Here is an 18,341-nt window from a genome sequence, read left to right on the forward strand (position 1 = left end):
AAGGGACCATATCATGGGTCAAGATCTGGCTCATTAATTTTAAGGGAATTGTTTTAATTTACTGCCACAGACACAAGTGAAAAGTATTCCATTTCTGAGATATAGACTATATTATTTGATCTTAACTCATTTTTGGCCCCTAATCTATGGTTTTATCTTTCGGTTGTATTCCTATTAGTCCTTCCCTTTTCAGATCCTCTGTGGTTTCCCTGTTTACTGTTTATCCTTGCTGCTATTCTTTGGTTTACTGTATTAACTTTTATAGTTTTTGACAGAAGTGTAATAAACAAATTATTCCTCAAACTTTTTTAAAATTCCTCCATAGTTTCTGAATGTTAAATCAAATTCCCAATATTAAAATCAAGTTGTAATGACATACTACTCTCTTCTCACGTTTACTAAAATTAGCACACCTTCAAAATATCATCTGATTTTGTTTGACTGCGCAATAGCTTTTATGTACTCCAGATGATATTTTAGATATTTATTAATTTAACCAATGTTTCAGGTAATTGCTGCATATTTTAAACCTACCATTGTTAAACCTCAAATCTGTTAAAAGTTATCGTTTATTGCTATAAACATTTCCATTTTATCTCCCACAAAGTCAAACAAGATTCCAATTGCTTTTCCCTTCAGTTATCTTTAAATGCTGTAGCTGTGCTTCCTAATATATGTGAAAATGTCAGTCAGCAATAAAAGTTATTTCATAAATATGGCATTACGATAAAATATATATTGTAACAATGCTAAGAAAAAAATGATCCCATTTACATTAGCCTGCCATTCTTTACCTTTGAAAGGCAAACAGCACTGTTATGGTTTTATTTTTAGACTTATCCATATACTAAAAAAGAGCATCTACTTTAATAATGGCTAGCTCAGGGACTTTTAGAACCCCTTTACACCACGACAGCCCCTTTACCTAGCATACAGGCAAGGGTCAGAACACAGGGAAAATGCTACCTTTTTTATTTTCACTGGTGTGTTTATATCAGTGTTGTTCCACTAGTGCAACACACACACACACACACACACACACACACACACACACACGCAGAGTAAGCCAGACCTTTGGAAAGAAACATAGGTAAACAGCACACAGTAATACCAACCTAAGCATTCACAAATCATGGGTCATGCTCCCAAAAATCTTGAATGGCTTAAAATTAATGAGATCTGAAAATTAACGCACTGAGTTTTTATTTGCCTTCTGGCATTGCAGCATGGGTTCATATTATCAAGCTTTTCTCAACAACCTTGAGGGCTAAAACTTTACTTTTTAAAAAAATATTAAGGCTGAGTTTCACAAGAAATAACCAGATTCCTGCACCTGTGGCTTTAAGAAAAACACTATTTATCGCAAGACTCATGATAAAGTTGCAATAGTTGGCAATACTCCAGTGCAAGTTACTTTTTACATTGGTGCAGCACATCAACAGGAACAATTGGCACCCATCCATCTGCACTGGTGTAGCTACAGTGTGCAAAAAAACTAGTGTAGGCACCTCACTTTGTTCATCTTATTGAAAGCGACTGACTTAGTATATTTATTTTTAACAAGTATAATACTAAAACTATCTAGTGGAACTTGAAACTCTGAAAATCTCTGGAAGAACTAATGAAAAAAAAAATCAATTAATGTACATGATCTAGACTAAAAAATGCAATAGCATGGTTCCCAGAATAGTATAAAGGAACTCTCAGAACCTTTTACCAGGTAGGAAACAAACCGTTCCTGTTTTAGTCCCTGAAAAAAAAAGGATTATTGGAACTAAAGACAGTGCTAAATGTTACATGGCAGGACTTGCATCACAAGTGATTACAAAATCATTCTCCAAAAGAAGTGTGGACTGAAGACCAAACATCAGCTACCTCTACTGTCAAATCTTGGTGTGTGTAGACATATAGGCTACTGCCTGACCATTTTTTGTGTGCCAAGGAATACCTTTTAATGCCCAGATACAGACAGTTCTAACAGAATGAAGTTTAACTGAAGAGGGAGACGTTTTTCTAGTTAGTTTATAAAATTCTTAGATGAAACAATCCACATTTGCCAAAGATGACAGAGGCCAGCTGTCTCATTTTTTTTCTGATTAAAAACAAACAAACAAAAACCTTATTTCTTTAAGAAACTAGTCCTACTTAAATAATATTTTACGACTTTCCTAAGATCCAGGGAACGCACAGTAATCTTCTCTCATTCCCATTTGAAAAAACAACAATAAAAACAGAGGAGGGGGAATAGTTATTTCCGCTATGTAGAGAAATTCCAAGTTCACTTTAGAGGGAAAAAAAGAGAGAGATCAAATACCTTTAATCAATTGATGAGGAATCAGAAATAAAGCTTGATATCCACAAGCCTCTTTCGAAGCCTAAGAACTGTCAAACAGTCTTTTTATTAAGATGACAAAATGAGTCTTCATATAACAGCTGCAATAGAGATCCATTTAAAGCTTGGAATATTAATCTTAACTTGCAGGGCGGCCTGTCAAATGGAATACAGAACACAGGAACTGCCATATCAAATGAAACCAATCTAATCCAGCCCCATTTTGTTCAGTATTCAGTCCCTGACAGAGTCCAACACAGGAAGTTTCAGAAGGTGTAAAACAACATAATGAAGAATTATTCATGAATATACGTATAGGGTAGTTGCTCTCTAACTCCACACAATCAGTAGTTTTTGCCCCAAAGAATAAAGGTTGATATTCCTCACATTTTCACGTTGCAGATGATGATCTTAGCGATCATGAAATTGTCTAATCCTTCTTTGAATTCAGCTACACTCCTGCCTTAAATAAAGACTTCCAAAGTTTAATTATATGCTATAATTGTAGTTCATATTGTTTCTTTCAATATGCATTACCTTGCCCTTGTCAACATTTAATTTCATCTGCCTTCATGTTGCCGAGTTGCTTATTTTTGCTACATCTGTTAGAATCATCCCTAGACCTGACTATTATCAACAACTGAGGAACTATCACTGAGGTTTGTCCACTAGAACAGTGTTTTTCAACCTTTTTTTGGGCAAAGGCACACTTGTTTCATGAAAAAAATCACGAGGCACACCACCATTAGAAAATGTTAAAAAATTTAACTCTGTGCCTATATTGACTATATATAAAGTAATTCTCTTGAATAGGAATCAAATAAACACAAAGAAAGTATTTTATAATTACTTTATTATGAAATAGTAAGTAAACAGAAATATGAAAAATTATAAAATACTTTATTCAGTGCGCAACCTGGGCCTGTTTGGCTGAACACAAAGCTGATATTCTGGCTGGAATCGAAGAAAGACACACACGTAGCTCTTCGTCAACAGCTCTCAGTCTCTCTCTGTATTTAGTTTTTATAGCAATCATGCTTGAAAAGCTCATCTCACACAGATATGTAGTGGAAAATGGGAGCAATGTCAAAATAGCTTTGTTTGCCAGAAGGGGGAACTCCTTGGCAGTATCCAACCAAAAACTGTCCAAAGGTAGATCAGCAAATCTTAGCTTGAAACCACGATTTTGTCTCAGTTCAGTTAGTTCCTCCTGCTCCTGTAAAGTCATGTCCTTTCCACCAACTGATGCTGAGCTATAAGGGTCCCTAACCCAGTCAAGGCATTCAGTGGAGACTGAAGAGAAATAAAATGACCACTTCTCCTCGAGAGTTTTTAAATGTTTAACTATTATCTCACACAGTGCAGCAGTGTGAACACCTTGCCATTGCTTGGTGAGTGTGAACATTTCAAGATTGCCACTTTCCACGTGTTGATGCCAGAGTTGCACCTTTGAACGGAATCCATTTATTTTATCTGTACTTGTAAGCAGGTTTTCATTTCGGCCTTGCATTCGTGTGTTCAGTTCATTCAGATGATGAAATATATCTGCCAGGTATGCCAGCCTTGCACACCACTCATCACTTGCAAGCAGCTTTGCGTAATCTGACCTCTCATTTGTCAGAAATACTTTAAGTTCCTCCCGCAGCTCATACACACGAACCAAGACCTTGCCACGCGACAACCACCAGACCTCCGTATGAAACAGCAAGGTTTTATGCTTCGCTCCCATCTCCTCACACAAAGCTGCAAATATGCGACTTTTCACGGGTCGTGACTTTACAAAGTTTACCATGCGCACAACATCATCCAACACATGAACTAGGTCTGCTGGTAAAGTTTTGGCTACGAGGGCCTCACGGTGTAAAAAACAATGCGTAACAATCACATCTGGATTTCTTTCCTTCACTCTGCTTACAAAGCCTTTGGTGCGCCCGACCATGGCTGCAGCTCCATCGGTGCAGACACTTGTGCAGTTTTCCCACTTAAGTCCTCCTTGTTCAAGGTATTCTGATGTGACCCGAAAAATTTCTTCTCCTGTTGTTTTTTCTGGCAATGCCTTGCAAAAAAAGAAGTTTTCTCTAATTGCATCACCATCAACAAAACGCACATTGGCCAAGAGTTGAGCATGTCCACTGATATCAGTAGACTCGTCAAGTTGCAATGCAAATTTCTCACTGATACGGATCTTTTCCAAAACCACACTTTCGATGTCTGCAGACATGTCATTAATACGTCTGGAAATTGTGCTGTCTGAGAGAGGGACTTTGGCTATTTCCTTAGCTGCTTCAGGTCCGAGCATCTCCTCTACAATAGCTTTGCAGGCGGGAAGTATTAATGTCTCTGCCACAGTGTGCGACTTTTTTGACTTGGCTATAAGTTCAGCAACTTGATAGCTAGCTTTAAGAGCTCTTTCATTTACCTTTGTGGTTTTTCTCATGAAAGTTGCCTGTTTCTCCGTGTTTTCACGCAGGCGAACAAAATAGTCCGCATTCTTGTTTTGAAGCGAAGGGTGTTTCGTTTGGAGATGACGTTTAAGTTTGCTTGGGACCATAGCACTGTTAGCTAGCTTTTCACCACACACCACGCACAGTGGAGTTGGTTTGTTTGCATCTCCGGTGAAAGTAAATCCAAATGAAATATAGCTTTCGCTATATTGCCTTGTGCCAGAGAATTTGCTTGAGCTAACCATCTTTGCTTTCTTTTGATCCCCACTCATACTTGGGCTCTCATCTGGCTCCAAATTTTGTTCAGAGTCCAGTTCTTTCCTTTTCAAAAACTTGTCCATCACTGCAGTATCTCACTGTCACTCAGTACTTACTGCGCTTGTCTCCTCCAGATAGCCGCTGTCCGTCACACTCAGCACTCTTCTGCGCATGTCTCCATCCAGATCCATCAGTCAGCGCTCTTCTGCTCATGTTTCCTCCAAATCCAGATCCATTGGCGCTCTTCTGCTCATCGGCGATCTACTGCGATGTCTCCTCCTGTCCTCCTCCTGTTAGTGTAACAGTGACACCGGAGCTATTTATAGTCCTTAACATCAGTGGTGGGATTCAAAAATTTTAGTAACCGGTTCCGACATTCAAGCATGGTTTAATATTTTTTTCCCACGGCACACCAGGCAACATCTCGCGGCACACTAGTGTGCCGCGGAACAGTGGTTGAAAAACACTGCACTAGAACATAGGGATGTGTGAGAACTGTATTTTGATGAGTGGTAGAAGTGGAAGCAGAAGACTTACCTGGCAAGGGAACATACAGTGAGGAAGACCAGAAAATAAACTACCAAAAAAAGGAAGAACCAGAAATATTAAATTTAAATGTGGTCAAAGTAAAGAATACTGGAGATACTAAGGAAGGTTGAGAAGTAAACTTTTCATGTAGGAGCTCTGCTTTTGCCTACATGTTGGAAGAAAAACCATGGGGACTTGCAGGCTCAGGTGTATATAACAGTCCTCAACTCCAAGACTGAAAGCTCCAATACTGGTTCCATTTGACTTGAGCAAGAATGGCAACCCATATGTTTTAATTACTGCACACAGGCCCTGATCTGGAAAAATCTTACACACATTTAACTTTAAACAGGTGAGTAGTCTCAATGAGTTCAACAGTACTACCAATATGCTTAAAGTTAACTAGTCTTTGCAAGATTGGGGCTATACTTCGTTAAATGGAAAACTGTGAATTTTAAGTGTTCTTTTTAGCATATGAAAAGGTGAATGAGAAGCAGAAAAAATAGAATAAAAAAAATTCAAAATATTTTTTCTGGTTATCGATTAAGACATAGAGGGCTTAACTAGTTTCTCATTTCTTTATGATGCTACCACTCATTTACTACTGGTTTCTTGGAAACAAATACTACAGAGGTAAATATGAATGTATCAGGTTACAAAGTATTATGAAAAACATATATTCTGTCAATAATTTCTCAGTGCTAGTCATTGTAAAAAAAAAAAAAAAAAAAAAAAGACTACTAATAATCTTTTGTCAATGGTTTCCACTGCTCTATTTGATTTTTTAGAATCTCCAACCCCCGCCTGCCTCTTTGTAGCCTTCAATAAATTTCTAATGTAAGAAAAGAATTTCTCATTGTATAGTAAAGGACAGTTACCTGTTCCGTAACTGGAGTTCTTCGAGATGTGTTGCTCAGGTGTATTCCACAGTAGGTGTGCGTGCTCGCCACGTGCACCGGTGCCGGAAGTTTTTCCCTTAGCAGTACCCGTAGTGGGAAGCACCGCTGCGACCCCAGGAGTGAATCATAGAATCATAGAATATCAGGGTTGGAAGGGACCTCAGGAGGTCATCTAGTCCAACCCCCTGCTCAAAGCAGGACCAATTCCCAACTAAATCATCCCAGCCAGGGCTTTGTCAAGCCGGGCCTTAAAAACCTCCAAGGAAGGAGACTCCACCACCTCCCTAGGTAAAGCATTCCAGTGCTTCACCACCCTCCTAGTGAAATAGTGTTTCCTAATATCCAATCTAGACCTCCCCCACTGCAACTTGAGACCATTGCTCCTTGTTCTGTCATCTGCCACCACTGAGAACAGCCGAGCTCCATCCTCTTTGGAACCCCCCCTCAGGTAGTTGAAAGCAGCTAACAAATCCCCCCTCATTCTTCTCTTCTGGAGACTAAACAATCCCAGTTCCCTCAGCCTCTCCTCATAAGTCATGCGCTCCAGACCCCTAATCATTTTTGTTGTCCTCCGCTGGACTCTTTCCAATTTTTCCACATTCTTCTTGTAGTGTGGGGCCCAAAACTGGACACAGTACTCCAGATGAGGCCTCACCAATGTCGAATAAAGGGGAACGATCACGTCCCTCGATCTGCTGGCAATGCCCCTACTTATACAGCCCAAAATGCCGTTAGCCTTCTTGGCAACAAGAGCACACTGTTGACTCATATCCAGCTTCTCGTCCACTGTGACCCCTAGGTCCTTTTCTGCAGAACTGTTACCTAGCCATTCGGTCCCTAGTCTGTAGCAGTGCATGGGATTCTTCCGTCCTAAGTGCAGGACTCTGCACTTGTCCTTATTGAACCTCATCAGGTTTCTTTTGGCCCAATCCTCTAATTTGTCTAGGTCCCTCTGTATCCGATCCCTACCCTCTAGTGTATCTACCACACCTCCTAGTTTAGTGTCATTGGCAAACTTGCTGAGAGTGCAGTCCACACCATCCTCCAGATCATTAATAAAGATATTAAACAAAATCGGTCCAGGACCGACCCTTGGGGCACTCCGCTTGAAACTGGCTGCCAACTAGACATGGAGCCATTGATCACTACCCGTTGAGCCCGACGATCTAACCAGCTTTCTATCCACCTTACAGTATATTCATCCAGCCCATAGTTCTTTAACTTGGCGGCAAGAATACTGTGGGAGACCATATCAAAAGCTTTGCTAAAGTCAAGGAATAACACATCCACTGCTTTCCCCTCATCCACAGAGCCAGTTATCTCATCATAGAAGGCAATTAGGTTAGTCAGACACGACTTCCCCTTGGTGAATCCACGCTGACTGTTCCTGATCACTTTCCTCTCCTCTAAGTGTTTCATAATTGATTCCTTGAGGACCTGCTCCATGATTTTTCCAGGGACTGAGGTGAGGCTGACTGGCCTGTAGTTCCCCGGATCCTCCTTCTTCCCTTTTTTAAAGATGGGCACTACATTAACCTTTTTCCAGTCATCCGGGACCTCCCCCGATCGCCATGAGTTTTCAAAAATAATGGCTAATGGCTCTGCAATCTCATCCGCCAACTCCTTTAGCACCCTCGGATGCAGTGCATCCGGCCCCATGGACTTGTGCACGTCCAGTTTTTCTAAATAGTCCCGAACCACTTCTTTCTCCACAGAGGGCTGGTCACCTTCTCCCCATACTGTGTTGCCCAGTGCAGCAGTCTGGGAGCTGACCTTGTTCGTGAAGACAGAGGCAAAAAAATCATTGAGTACATTAGCTTTTTCCACATCCTCGGTCACTAGGTTGCCTCCCTCATTCAGTAAGGGGCCCACACTTTCCTTGACTTTCTTCTTGTTGCTAACATACCTGAAGAAACCCTTCTTGTTACTCTTAACATCTCTTGCTAGCTGCAACTCCAAGTGTGATTTGGCCTTCCTGATTTCACTCCTGCATGCCTGAGCAATATTTTTATACTCCTCCCTGGTCATTTGTCCAATCTTCCACTTCTTGTAAGCTTCTTTTTTGCGTTTAAGATCAGCAAGGATTTCACTGTTTAGCCAAGCTGGTCGCCTGCCATATTTACTATTCTTTCTACACATCGGGATGGTTTGTTCCTGCAACCGCAATAAGGATTCTTTAAAATACAGCCAGCTCTCCTGGACCCCTTTGCCCTTCATGTTATTCTCCCAGGGGATCCTGCCCATCTGTTCCCTGAGGGAGTCAAAGTCTGCTTTTCTGAAGTCCAGGGTCCGTATTCTGCTGCTCTCCTTTCTTCCTTGTGTCAGGATCCTGAACTCGACCATCTCATGGTCACTGCCTCCCAGGTTCCCATCCATTTTTGCTTCCCCTACTAATTCTTCCCTGTTTGTGAGCAGCAGGTCAAGAAAAGCTCTGCCCCTAGTTGGTTCCTCCAGCACTTGCACCAGGAAATTGTCCCCTACACTTTCCAAAAACTTCCTGGATTGTCTGTGCACCGCTGTATTGCTCTCCCAGCAGATATCAGGGTGATTAAAGTCTCCCATGAGAACCAGGGCCAGCGATCTAGCAATTTCTGCTAGTTGCCAGAAGAAAGCCTCGTCCACCTCATCCCCCTGGTCTGGTGGTCTATAGCAGACTCCGACCACGAGATCACCCTTGTTGCTCACACTTCTCAACTTTATCCAGAGACACTCAGGTTTTTCTGCAGTTTCATATCGGAGCTCTGAGCAGTCATACTCCTCTCTTACATACAACACAACTCCCCCACCTTTTCTGCCCTGCCTGTCCTTCCTGAACAGTTTATATCCATCCATGACAGTACTCCACTCATGTGAGTTATCCCACCAAGTCTCTGTTATTCCAATCGCATCATAGTTCCCTGACTGTGCCAGGACTTCCAGTTCTCCCTGCTTGTTTCCCAGACTTCTTGCATTTGTGTATAGGCACTTAAGATAACCCATCGATCGTCCCTCTTTCTCAGTATGAGACAGGAGTCCTCCCCTCTTGCGCTCTCCTGCTTGTGCTTCCTCCCAGGATCCCATTTCCCCACTTACCTCAGGGCTTTGGTCTCCTTCCCCCGGTGAACCTAGTTTAAAGCCCTCCTCACTAGGTTAGCCAGCCTGCTTGCGAAGATGCTCTTCCCTCTCTTCGTTAGGTGGAGCCCGTCTCTGCCTAGCACTCCTCCTTCTTGGAACACCATCCCATGGTCGAAGAATCCAAAGCCTTCTCTCCGATATAGAGTGGTGCCTCTATATCGCGCCATAAAGGGGGCTGCGCGCTCCCCCCACCCTCAGTTCCTTCTTGCCAGACAACTCCGACAGAGGGGAAGGAGGGCAGGATGTGGAATACACCTGAGCAACACATCTCGAAGAACGCCAGTTACGGCACAGGTAACTGTCCTTTCTTCTTCGAGTGATTGCTCATGTGTATTCCACAGTAGGTGACTCCAAGCTATACCTGATGGAGACGGGTAGGAGTTTAAGGGTTACCCGGGTGGAGTACCGCCCCATCCAAACCCGGCGTCATCCCTCGTTTGGGAGACGATCGCATAGTGCGATGAAAAGGTGTGGACAGAGGACCATGTAGTAGCCCTGCAGATGTCCTGAATGGGGACATGAGCCATGTAGGCCGCTGACAAGGCCTGAGCTCTCGTCGAATGAGCCTTCACTATATTAGGCGGGGGAACCCCTGCCAGGTCGTAACACGTGCAAATGCACGAAGTGATCCAGCGGGAGATCCGCTGGGTGGAAACCGGTAGCCCCCTCATGCGCTCAGCCGAAGCAATGAAAAGCAGAGGAGATTTCCGGAATGGCCTAGTTCTGTCTAGGTAAAAGGCCAGCACTCTACGCACATCTAGCATGTGCAGGCATCGTTCCTCATTGGAGGAATGGGGCTTAGGACAGAGGACCGTGAGGAAAATGTCCTGATCCACGTGAAAAGCCGAGACTACCTTCGGCAGGAAGGCCGGGTGCGGGCGGAGCTGGACCGTATCCCTATGGAAGACCGTATACGGGGGCTCGGAGGTCAGGGCTCCGAGACCCGGCGGGCTGAGGTGATAGCCACCAGGAATGCCACTTTCCACGACAAGTGGGACCAAGAACATGTGGCCAAGGGCTCGAAGGGGGGCCCTGTGAGGCGGGAGAGCACTAGGTTCAGGTGCCAGGGCGGGACTGGGGGTCTAGCGTAAGGGAAAGCCCGATCCAGCCCTTTTAGGAACCGGGACGTCATGTGATGTGAAAACACCGAGTGGCCCTGCACCGGTGGGTGGAAGGCCGAAATGGCCGCCAGGTGCACCCTGACCGAGGAGGGCGCCAGCTCCTTAGGGACAGGAGGTAGTCAAGGATGAGCTGGAGAGATGCGGAGGAGCCCCTCTCCCTCGCCCACATGGAGAACCGATACCATTTGGCCAGGTAGGTTCGACGTGTGGACGGCTTCCTGCTCTCAAGCAGGACCTGTCTAACATCCTCGGAACACCTGCCCTCCTCCTCATTCAACCATGGAGCAGCACGCTGTCAAGTGGAGCACGGCCAGGCTGGGATGGAGGATACGTCCTCCCTCCTGGGAGAGGAGGTCTGGTCGAAGCGGCAGCCTGTGCGGGGGGGCCACTGAAAGCTGCAGGAGGGTCCCGTACCAATGCTGACGGGCCCAATCCAGGGCTATGAGGATAATCCGCGCCCTATCCGCCTTCACCTTCTGTAGGACTTTGCCTATCAGGGGAAAGGGCAGGAAGGCGTAGAACAGGTGGCCCGACCATGGCCCGATATCGCTCCTTCGCCCTCTCCTGCTCTGGAGCAGAATCGCGGGCACAGGCGATTCTGGGCGGTGGCGAAGAGGTCTACCTGGGGAGTACCCCACTGTAGGAAGAGCCGCCTGGCCACCTCCCTGTGTAGGGACCACTCGTGTTGTTGGGAGAAAAACCTGCTTAGGTGATCGGTGAGCATGTTGCGCTTGCCAGGCAGATGAAAGGCCCTCAGAAGGATGTCGTGGGCTATACAGAACTCCCACAGGAGCTGGGCTTCCTGGCACAAGGCCACGGAATGTGTGCCCCCTTGCCTGTTGATATAATACACCGCAGTCGTATTGTCCGTGAGAACTCTGACCACCTTCCCTCCTAGGTGCTGGCGGAAGGCCACGCATGCCAGGCGTACCGCCCTGAGTTCCCTGACATTTATGTGCAGGGACAATTCCGGGGGCGACCATCTGCCCTGGGTTTTGAAGTTCCCCACATGGGCTCCCCATCCCAGATCCGAGGCGTCCGACACCAGATCTAGTGAGGGAGGGTGCCTGAGCCTGGTGTGTCGCACCATGGAGGTGCATGCTGCCATATGGCCTAGGATTTGAAGGCACACTCATTCCGTCGTCACAGGGAAGGCCGTGACCGAGGCGATGAGACCTTTGAGCATCTCGAACCTGTCCCGGGGGAGGGAGGCCATGGCCACCATCGAGTCTAACAGCGCCCCTATGAAGTGTATGTGCTGAACCGGAACTAACGTGGACTTTTCCTCGTTTACCACTAGGCCTAGACTCGTGCATGTATCTAGCAGGAATTTCATCTGCGTCTGCACCTGGGATCGAGACTTGCCCTTGAGCAGCCAGTCGTCCAGGTAGGGGAAGCTTTGCAGCCCGTTCCTCCTTAGGTGGGCTGCCACTACCGCCATGCACTTGGTGAAAACCCTGGGGGCCGTGGAAAGGCCAAAGGGGAGGACCGTAAACTGGTAGTGGTCTGTCCCCACGAGGAAGAGGAGGAAGCGCCTGTGGCCCTCGAAAATGTGGATATGGAAGTACGCATCCTGGAGGTCCAGGACTGCGAACCAATCTCCCGGGTCCAGGGACGGGACAATAGAGGCCAGGGATACCATACGGAATTTGCAGTGAACCAGGAACTGGTTGAGATTCCGCAGGTCGAGGATGGGTCTGAGCCCGCCTTTCGCCTTGGGGATTAGGAAATACCGGGAATAAAACCCCTTGCCCTGGAATTCCTGAGGCACTCTCTCAACCGCGCCTAGGGGGAGGAGGCGAGTCACCTCCTGACTTAACAGAAGGGCATGCTCTGGGTCCCCCCGGGGCATCCCGGGGCGGAGGGAGGTGTGGTGGGGTTGAATCGAACTGCAGCCTGTATCCCTTGGAGATGGTACTGAGGACCCATCGGTCTGATGTTATACAGGACCAATGTACTCTGAACGCAGAGATAAACGGTTGCCAAAAACCAACTTTATTAACTGGGGAGGGGTTCCCTGGCAACAGGCCGGGTGGCCCCCCGCAAACAGTCAAAAATGCCTCTTGCCCTTCGAGGGTCCGGGGCGTGGGGCCGAGCGGGATTGACGTTGTGATCTGCGCCTCTGGTCCCTAGGCCTCTTGGGCGGGGGCTCGTATCTGCCCCGTGGAGGGGAAACCAAGGGCTGCGGTCTGGGCTTGTCCTTGGCCGGCGGGACATACAGACCGAGTGTCTGCAGGGTGGTGCGGGAGTCCTTCATCCCGTGCAGACGAGTGTCTGTCTGGTCTGCGAATAACGCCTTGCCGTCAAATGCCAGGTCTTGCATTAAGGACTGGGATTCAACTGACAGCCCTGACAGGGAAATCCATGACGCCCGTCTCATGGAGATAGCCGTGACCATCGAACGAGCCGCCGTGTCAGCTGCATCCGAGGCGGCCCGGAGAGCTGCTTTCGCTGCCGCCGCACCCTCGTCAACTAGAGCCCTGAACTCCTTCCTGTCCTGCTCTTGGAGGGAGGGTTCAAATTTTGGCAAGGATCCCCACAAGTTGAAGTCGTACCTGCTCAGGAGCGCTTGATGGTTTGCCACCCTGAGCTGGAAATTGGCAGAGGAATAAATTGTTTCCCCAAAAGTGTCCAGTCTCCTGGCCTCCTTGTCCTTGGGGGTTGGTGCGGGCTCGCCGTGTCGCTCACGGTGGTTGACTGACTCCACCACCGATGAGTTTGGGGTAGGGTGAGTGTAAAGGTACTCATGCCCCTTTGTTGGCACAAAGTATTTTCGTTCTGCCTTTTTGAAAATGGGCGGCAGAGAGGATGAGGTTTGCCATAGTCCAATCGAAATGTTTGCTACCCCTTGGTGAAGCAGTAATGCCACACGGCCCGGTGCCGAGGAGGAGAGGACATTAAACAAGTTGTCCGAAGGTTCCTCCATCTCCTCCGCCTGGAGCTGGAGGTTGGTGGCTACCCGCCGGAGGAGCTCCTGGTGCGCCTTGAAGTCCTCCTGAGAAGGAGGGGGCGGTGCCGCTATGGACTCGTCCGGTGCTGACGGGACGACCGGGATGGCCCTTAGGGCATCGGTCGGTGCTGGTATGTCACACTCCATGTCCTGGTCTGGGTGAGGTACCGGTGGCACGGTCCCCACGGACTGGTCTCGGTGCCGAGGCGGGGACGCCGAGTGGGCTTGGGATGCCCCAGCCACGGAGTAGGGCCCCGGCGGTGCGGGCGCCTGGGGCCACAGTGCCCACTGGCACCACTGTCCTTGCCATGGCGCCCCTTGCCACTGAGTCGTCTGGGGTCCTACCAGGGTTACACGTTCCTGGGGGACGGTGCGGCCCGGGGAGGGACGGCTGGGCACCGAGGCAGAGGTGGCCGAGGATCGCACGGTGCCGTATGAGCGGCTCAACCAGTCCCATCCACGTCGGGTCCGGCCCCGGGATTTAGACCTCGACTACGATGAAACGTAGACATCTGAGGTGCTTTCTCTGGTGTCCCGTCGATGGCCGCGGCTACGATGCCTCGGTGCCGGTGACACTCCGAGCATGGTGCGCGCCGTGATATGATCGGCGGTGCCGATGGCGTCGAGTCCTGCTACCACTTCGGCTGGACGAGGAGCATCGACGCTTCCTGTCTCGGCGTCTGCGGCTCCTGTGGGCTGAGGAGGACTCCGGCGACTCGCTCCCAGGCGACCCCAACAACGGAGTGGAGGTCTGTCGTGGGCTTCGGGAAGGCCCTGCAGATCGAGCAGAGACCTCTACCTCCGACCTGGCCGGTGATGGCTGGTGGGTGCCCAGCGGCGGCTTTCTGCGGGACCAGGGCCCCGACTCGGGCGGCCCGCTCAGTACCGGCAGAACGAGGATGTCGTGCCCTGCCTGAGCTGCCTCCGGCGTCGACGGAATCCGCATCGTCGGGGAGGCACGCGCTGACAGGCCAGACTACTCCGCTCCACACGAGTCGAAGGTCTGGGTCCCGAGGGGGATCATGGGCTGCCCAACTCAGGTCCGGCCTCACCCGTCCTTGTCTTGGCGCTGCTGGGTCTTGGCTTGCTTCTTAATAGGGGAGCGGTGCCAACTGGTGGACGGGGCGTCGCTCTGCACCGAAGACGCGGTGCCCGGTGCCGGGTTGGTTCGGCGCGCCGGTGCCAGTGCTGACTCCATAAGTAGGGCCCGGAAACAGATCTCACGTTCGCGCTTAGTCCGGGGCTTGAAGGACTTACAGATTTTGCAGCGCTCACTTATATGAGCCTCGCCCAGACAGCAAAAACACTTGGAGTGTGGATCGCTTCTGGGCATGGAATTGCGACAGGAGTTGCACGACTTGAAGCCTGGAGCTCGGGGCATGCCCCGAGCTAGGCTACCAACTGTAGAAACTGTCTCAAAACCATAACATACCCAGAATAAGCCATGAACACCTGCCAGAGCCACAGTCATACTTGTGTGAAAGAAGGATATCACTGAAGCCTAGATAATACAGCACTATCACCATAGTGGTCAATGCTTAAGGGGTCTCTTGGAATTTCACATTCTCTTCATTTGATCTCAAAATAATTTTCTCAATTCACATTTAACAGAATATCAGCTTCCTCACCTTCCCCCCACCCCCATTTTTAGTGAGGACACAAAAGGAATCTAATTGGATATCAAAAGGTAACGGCAACCTTCCAAGCTACAGTGAAAAAATAAGCCTCTCCCAGTCTGAAATACCAACTATATACCTTTCTATAAAGATCATGCCCCTCTCTTTTCCTACAGGCTTTGTACAAAAGTGAAATAGTTAATTTTGACACTTAAATAATTATCAATAGATATCTGAATTAATAACTCACTGAAATAAACAGGATCAGCTCAGACCTCGCAAGAATTATTACTGTTTCAGGCTCTCTACAAACTTGGGTACATTTGTTACATTTTTACACTCCATTCACATTTTGACAGTTTTCTTTGCAATCGCAAGGGATTTAATAAAAAGTGATGCCTAGTTTGGGAAGATCAGCAGGAAAAAAAGACATTCTTGGGATCTTGACCAGCAAGGCGAAGGAAAAAGTGCTGCTCCTTGAACTCCCCCTTGGCAGCCTCACGCGTGGGGAGGTCTTCAGAAGAGCTTGAAGGCCATTATTTCCCACCCCTGAAGCCTGACTGACCCATTAGTGGGCTGCAGGGACATCTGACTGGTCCAAAGGCACAGAGGGGTGGACAATTTATATTGTTCCTCACAGGCATGGACTGCTGAACTCAAACACCCTTCCATTGGGTTTATTTTTTTCCCTTTTCCTGTTATTATAGCTAGATTTCCCACCTCTGGATTTTTGCCAGGGCTCTATTAGGGGGCTAGGAATAACTTTTCCTAAATTGCAGAGTGGCAGCTAGTGATATGGGTTCTTCTTTTTCTTCACAGCACACAGGACGTGGCTAGGGATGTGGGGGATGGTACTGTGGTATTGATAGCCATTTGTTGCAACTGTATACAAGTGTCCTGCGCAGGTAGTAGGGGGATTAGAGTTGCTGGTGTAGACATGGCATGGGCTGGTCCCTTGTGCATTGTATGGCAAATGATTGCTTCAGTGTCTGGTGCTGAGGCACTCCTTGTTTAAACCCTAGTTCCATGCACAAAGAGGTTGAGATAATCTGAAAGTGTTTGGTCCTGCTCCTTGGGGAGATTTTGCAGGAAGGGGACTGATCTGTCTTTACAGCTGTGTATAGGATCTTCTGTTGGCACAATCAGCCCAGTGGTCTTCTTGAAGTAACTGCCAGATGTCCTTTCCCTACCTCTCTGGTGTAGATATGAAAAGTTGTATCCTTGACTTTAATCAGAATCTCTGTCTGCTTCATTCACTAAGGTGTTTGGACCAATAAAAGTTTAGATTCTGGAGCACATGAAGGAATCTTGAGAGAGGTAGGGGTACGCTGTTCCTCTGCACGCCCTCCCAATTCAAACTGTGGCTGGCAGTGTAAAATTACTACAAATTTACCTTCAACATAATTAAAACAGCTTTTAAAGTGTTAAAAGTTTCATGATTGACAGGCCTCAAAACTTGTCACCTAGAAATGTCAGTCAGAGTTGTTCCAAATTAAAGGGACATTTGTAAGGGTACAGTATAGTTCTGTTATTCAAATTAAGTGGTACAATAATCTTAAAATCAAACTATTAAACCTCACAACTAAAGCACAATCTGCCTGGACTTCAATAAGGTGGTAATGTCACCTCTGATAATTTAAGACTAATGAAGCTCTTTCATTCTTAAAATGAGAGTCTGAAGGAAAAATGTAAAAATTTCTAGGCATTACTGAATTTGAATCCATAGGATTTCACTCTGTTTTCATTATTCACTCTCCAGATCAAGTAATATGACTTTAGCTAGTAAAGCGATTAAAATAACGTACTGTAAAATATATAGGTACTTATCAATCATTAAACATTAAGTTAAAGAACATTTTTAAAAAAACAGAATATAAAACTTTCCTTAAAGTTATTAGCATAATGATATTATCAGATATCACCTAGATTTGTATGTTCAAAGACTAAAGGGCCTGAACAAATATAACAAAAGTAGGGAGCTTTTACAGATAAGTAATATCTTAAAAAGTGATTTAAAAAAGCAGACCTGTGTCAGAAGCAATGAGGTACTAGTTGAAAAATTAACCATCATAGAAAATACCAAACTAGTTTTGCTAGTTAGTCATCTGCTCAGAAATTAGAGCCTTGTCTAACCTACATTTTTGTTTAGTCTGTAAAGTAATCTCTCCTTTTGATCTCTGTTTTACAATACACTATAAATTGCTTTGAAAAGGTTTAGCATAAATGTGTTTTTGTTAATTGTAAGGTCATTTTGAGACAGCAAGCAAATACATAATAAACTTTGTTTAGAAAATAACTATTCTGTAAAGGACTGCTCTGCAATATTTATAGTCTCGTTATATATTTTTTTCTTTTGTGGACGTAATTTACCTCTTGTGAAATCTGTGTGACTTGTTCTTTCTGATGTTCCAGATCTTTTACAAGCAATGAGTTTTGCTTTTCTAGCTGCAGTAACCTTCTTGCCAAGTGAACACTGTGCCAAAAATAAATAAATAAAGTTCAAGTGGAATGTTTTCCAAAACATGCAAAATGCATTCTAGCACTTATACTTGAGAACTTGTTTGCTTTAATTTTTCACTAATGCTAAAATGTAAACAGATAAAAAATACACAGTAAAATGTTATAAATAATAGTCAAAATTGGAAGAACAAGTCAATAGAGCCCTGCAAATCTGCGGGTATCCGCAGACCATTTTTGCGGATCACAGCTCAGATGCTGATGAGCATGCGGCAGGAGGTCTCTACGGACAAGTGGGGGGCAGTTGGGGGTTTGGCAAAGCCCTGTGTCACTGTTGTGTGGTGACCTGTGAAGCTGTTATGTACAGCCCCACAAATCTGCAGACAATTTAACTGCACCAAAGTAACATCCCGACAAAAACGTAATTGTGATACCTTGTTCACTAAGGTAATTTACCTCTATCACTTTACAATGTTATGTTAGTTCAGTGTAAGTAATTATATTGGAAGGCTCTTACCTGCTCATAAAACGAAAAATATACTGTACAATATTACACAAAGTAATTTTAAGTGATATTATAATTATGCATAACATTGGGATGGACTTCAGTATGTTAAATAAT

General features: G+C 46.3%; 1 protein-coding gene across 1 annotated transcript in view; it reads right to left on the reverse strand.

Moving 5' to 3' along the window:
- The window catches only part of PIBF1 (progesterone immunomodulatory binding factor 1), a 208,565-nt gene that overhangs the window by 50,507 nt on the left and 139,717 nt on the right, over window positions 1-18,341 (reverse strand). The window contains exon 15 of the mRNA XM_065413463.1: window positions 17,633-17,735. Within this exon, the coding sequence (XP_065269535.1) occupies window positions 17,633-17,735 (103 nt within the window). The remainder of the gene's footprint in view (window positions 1-17,632; window positions 17,736-18,341) is intronic.

The sequence above is a fragment of the Emys orbicularis genome, chromosome 1, assembly GCF_028017835.1.
Source record: "Emys orbicularis isolate rEmyOrb1 chromosome 1, rEmyOrb1.hap1, whole genome shotgun sequence".
NCBI classification, from domain to species: Eukaryota; Metazoa; Chordata; order Testudines; family Emydidae; genus Emys; species Emys orbicularis.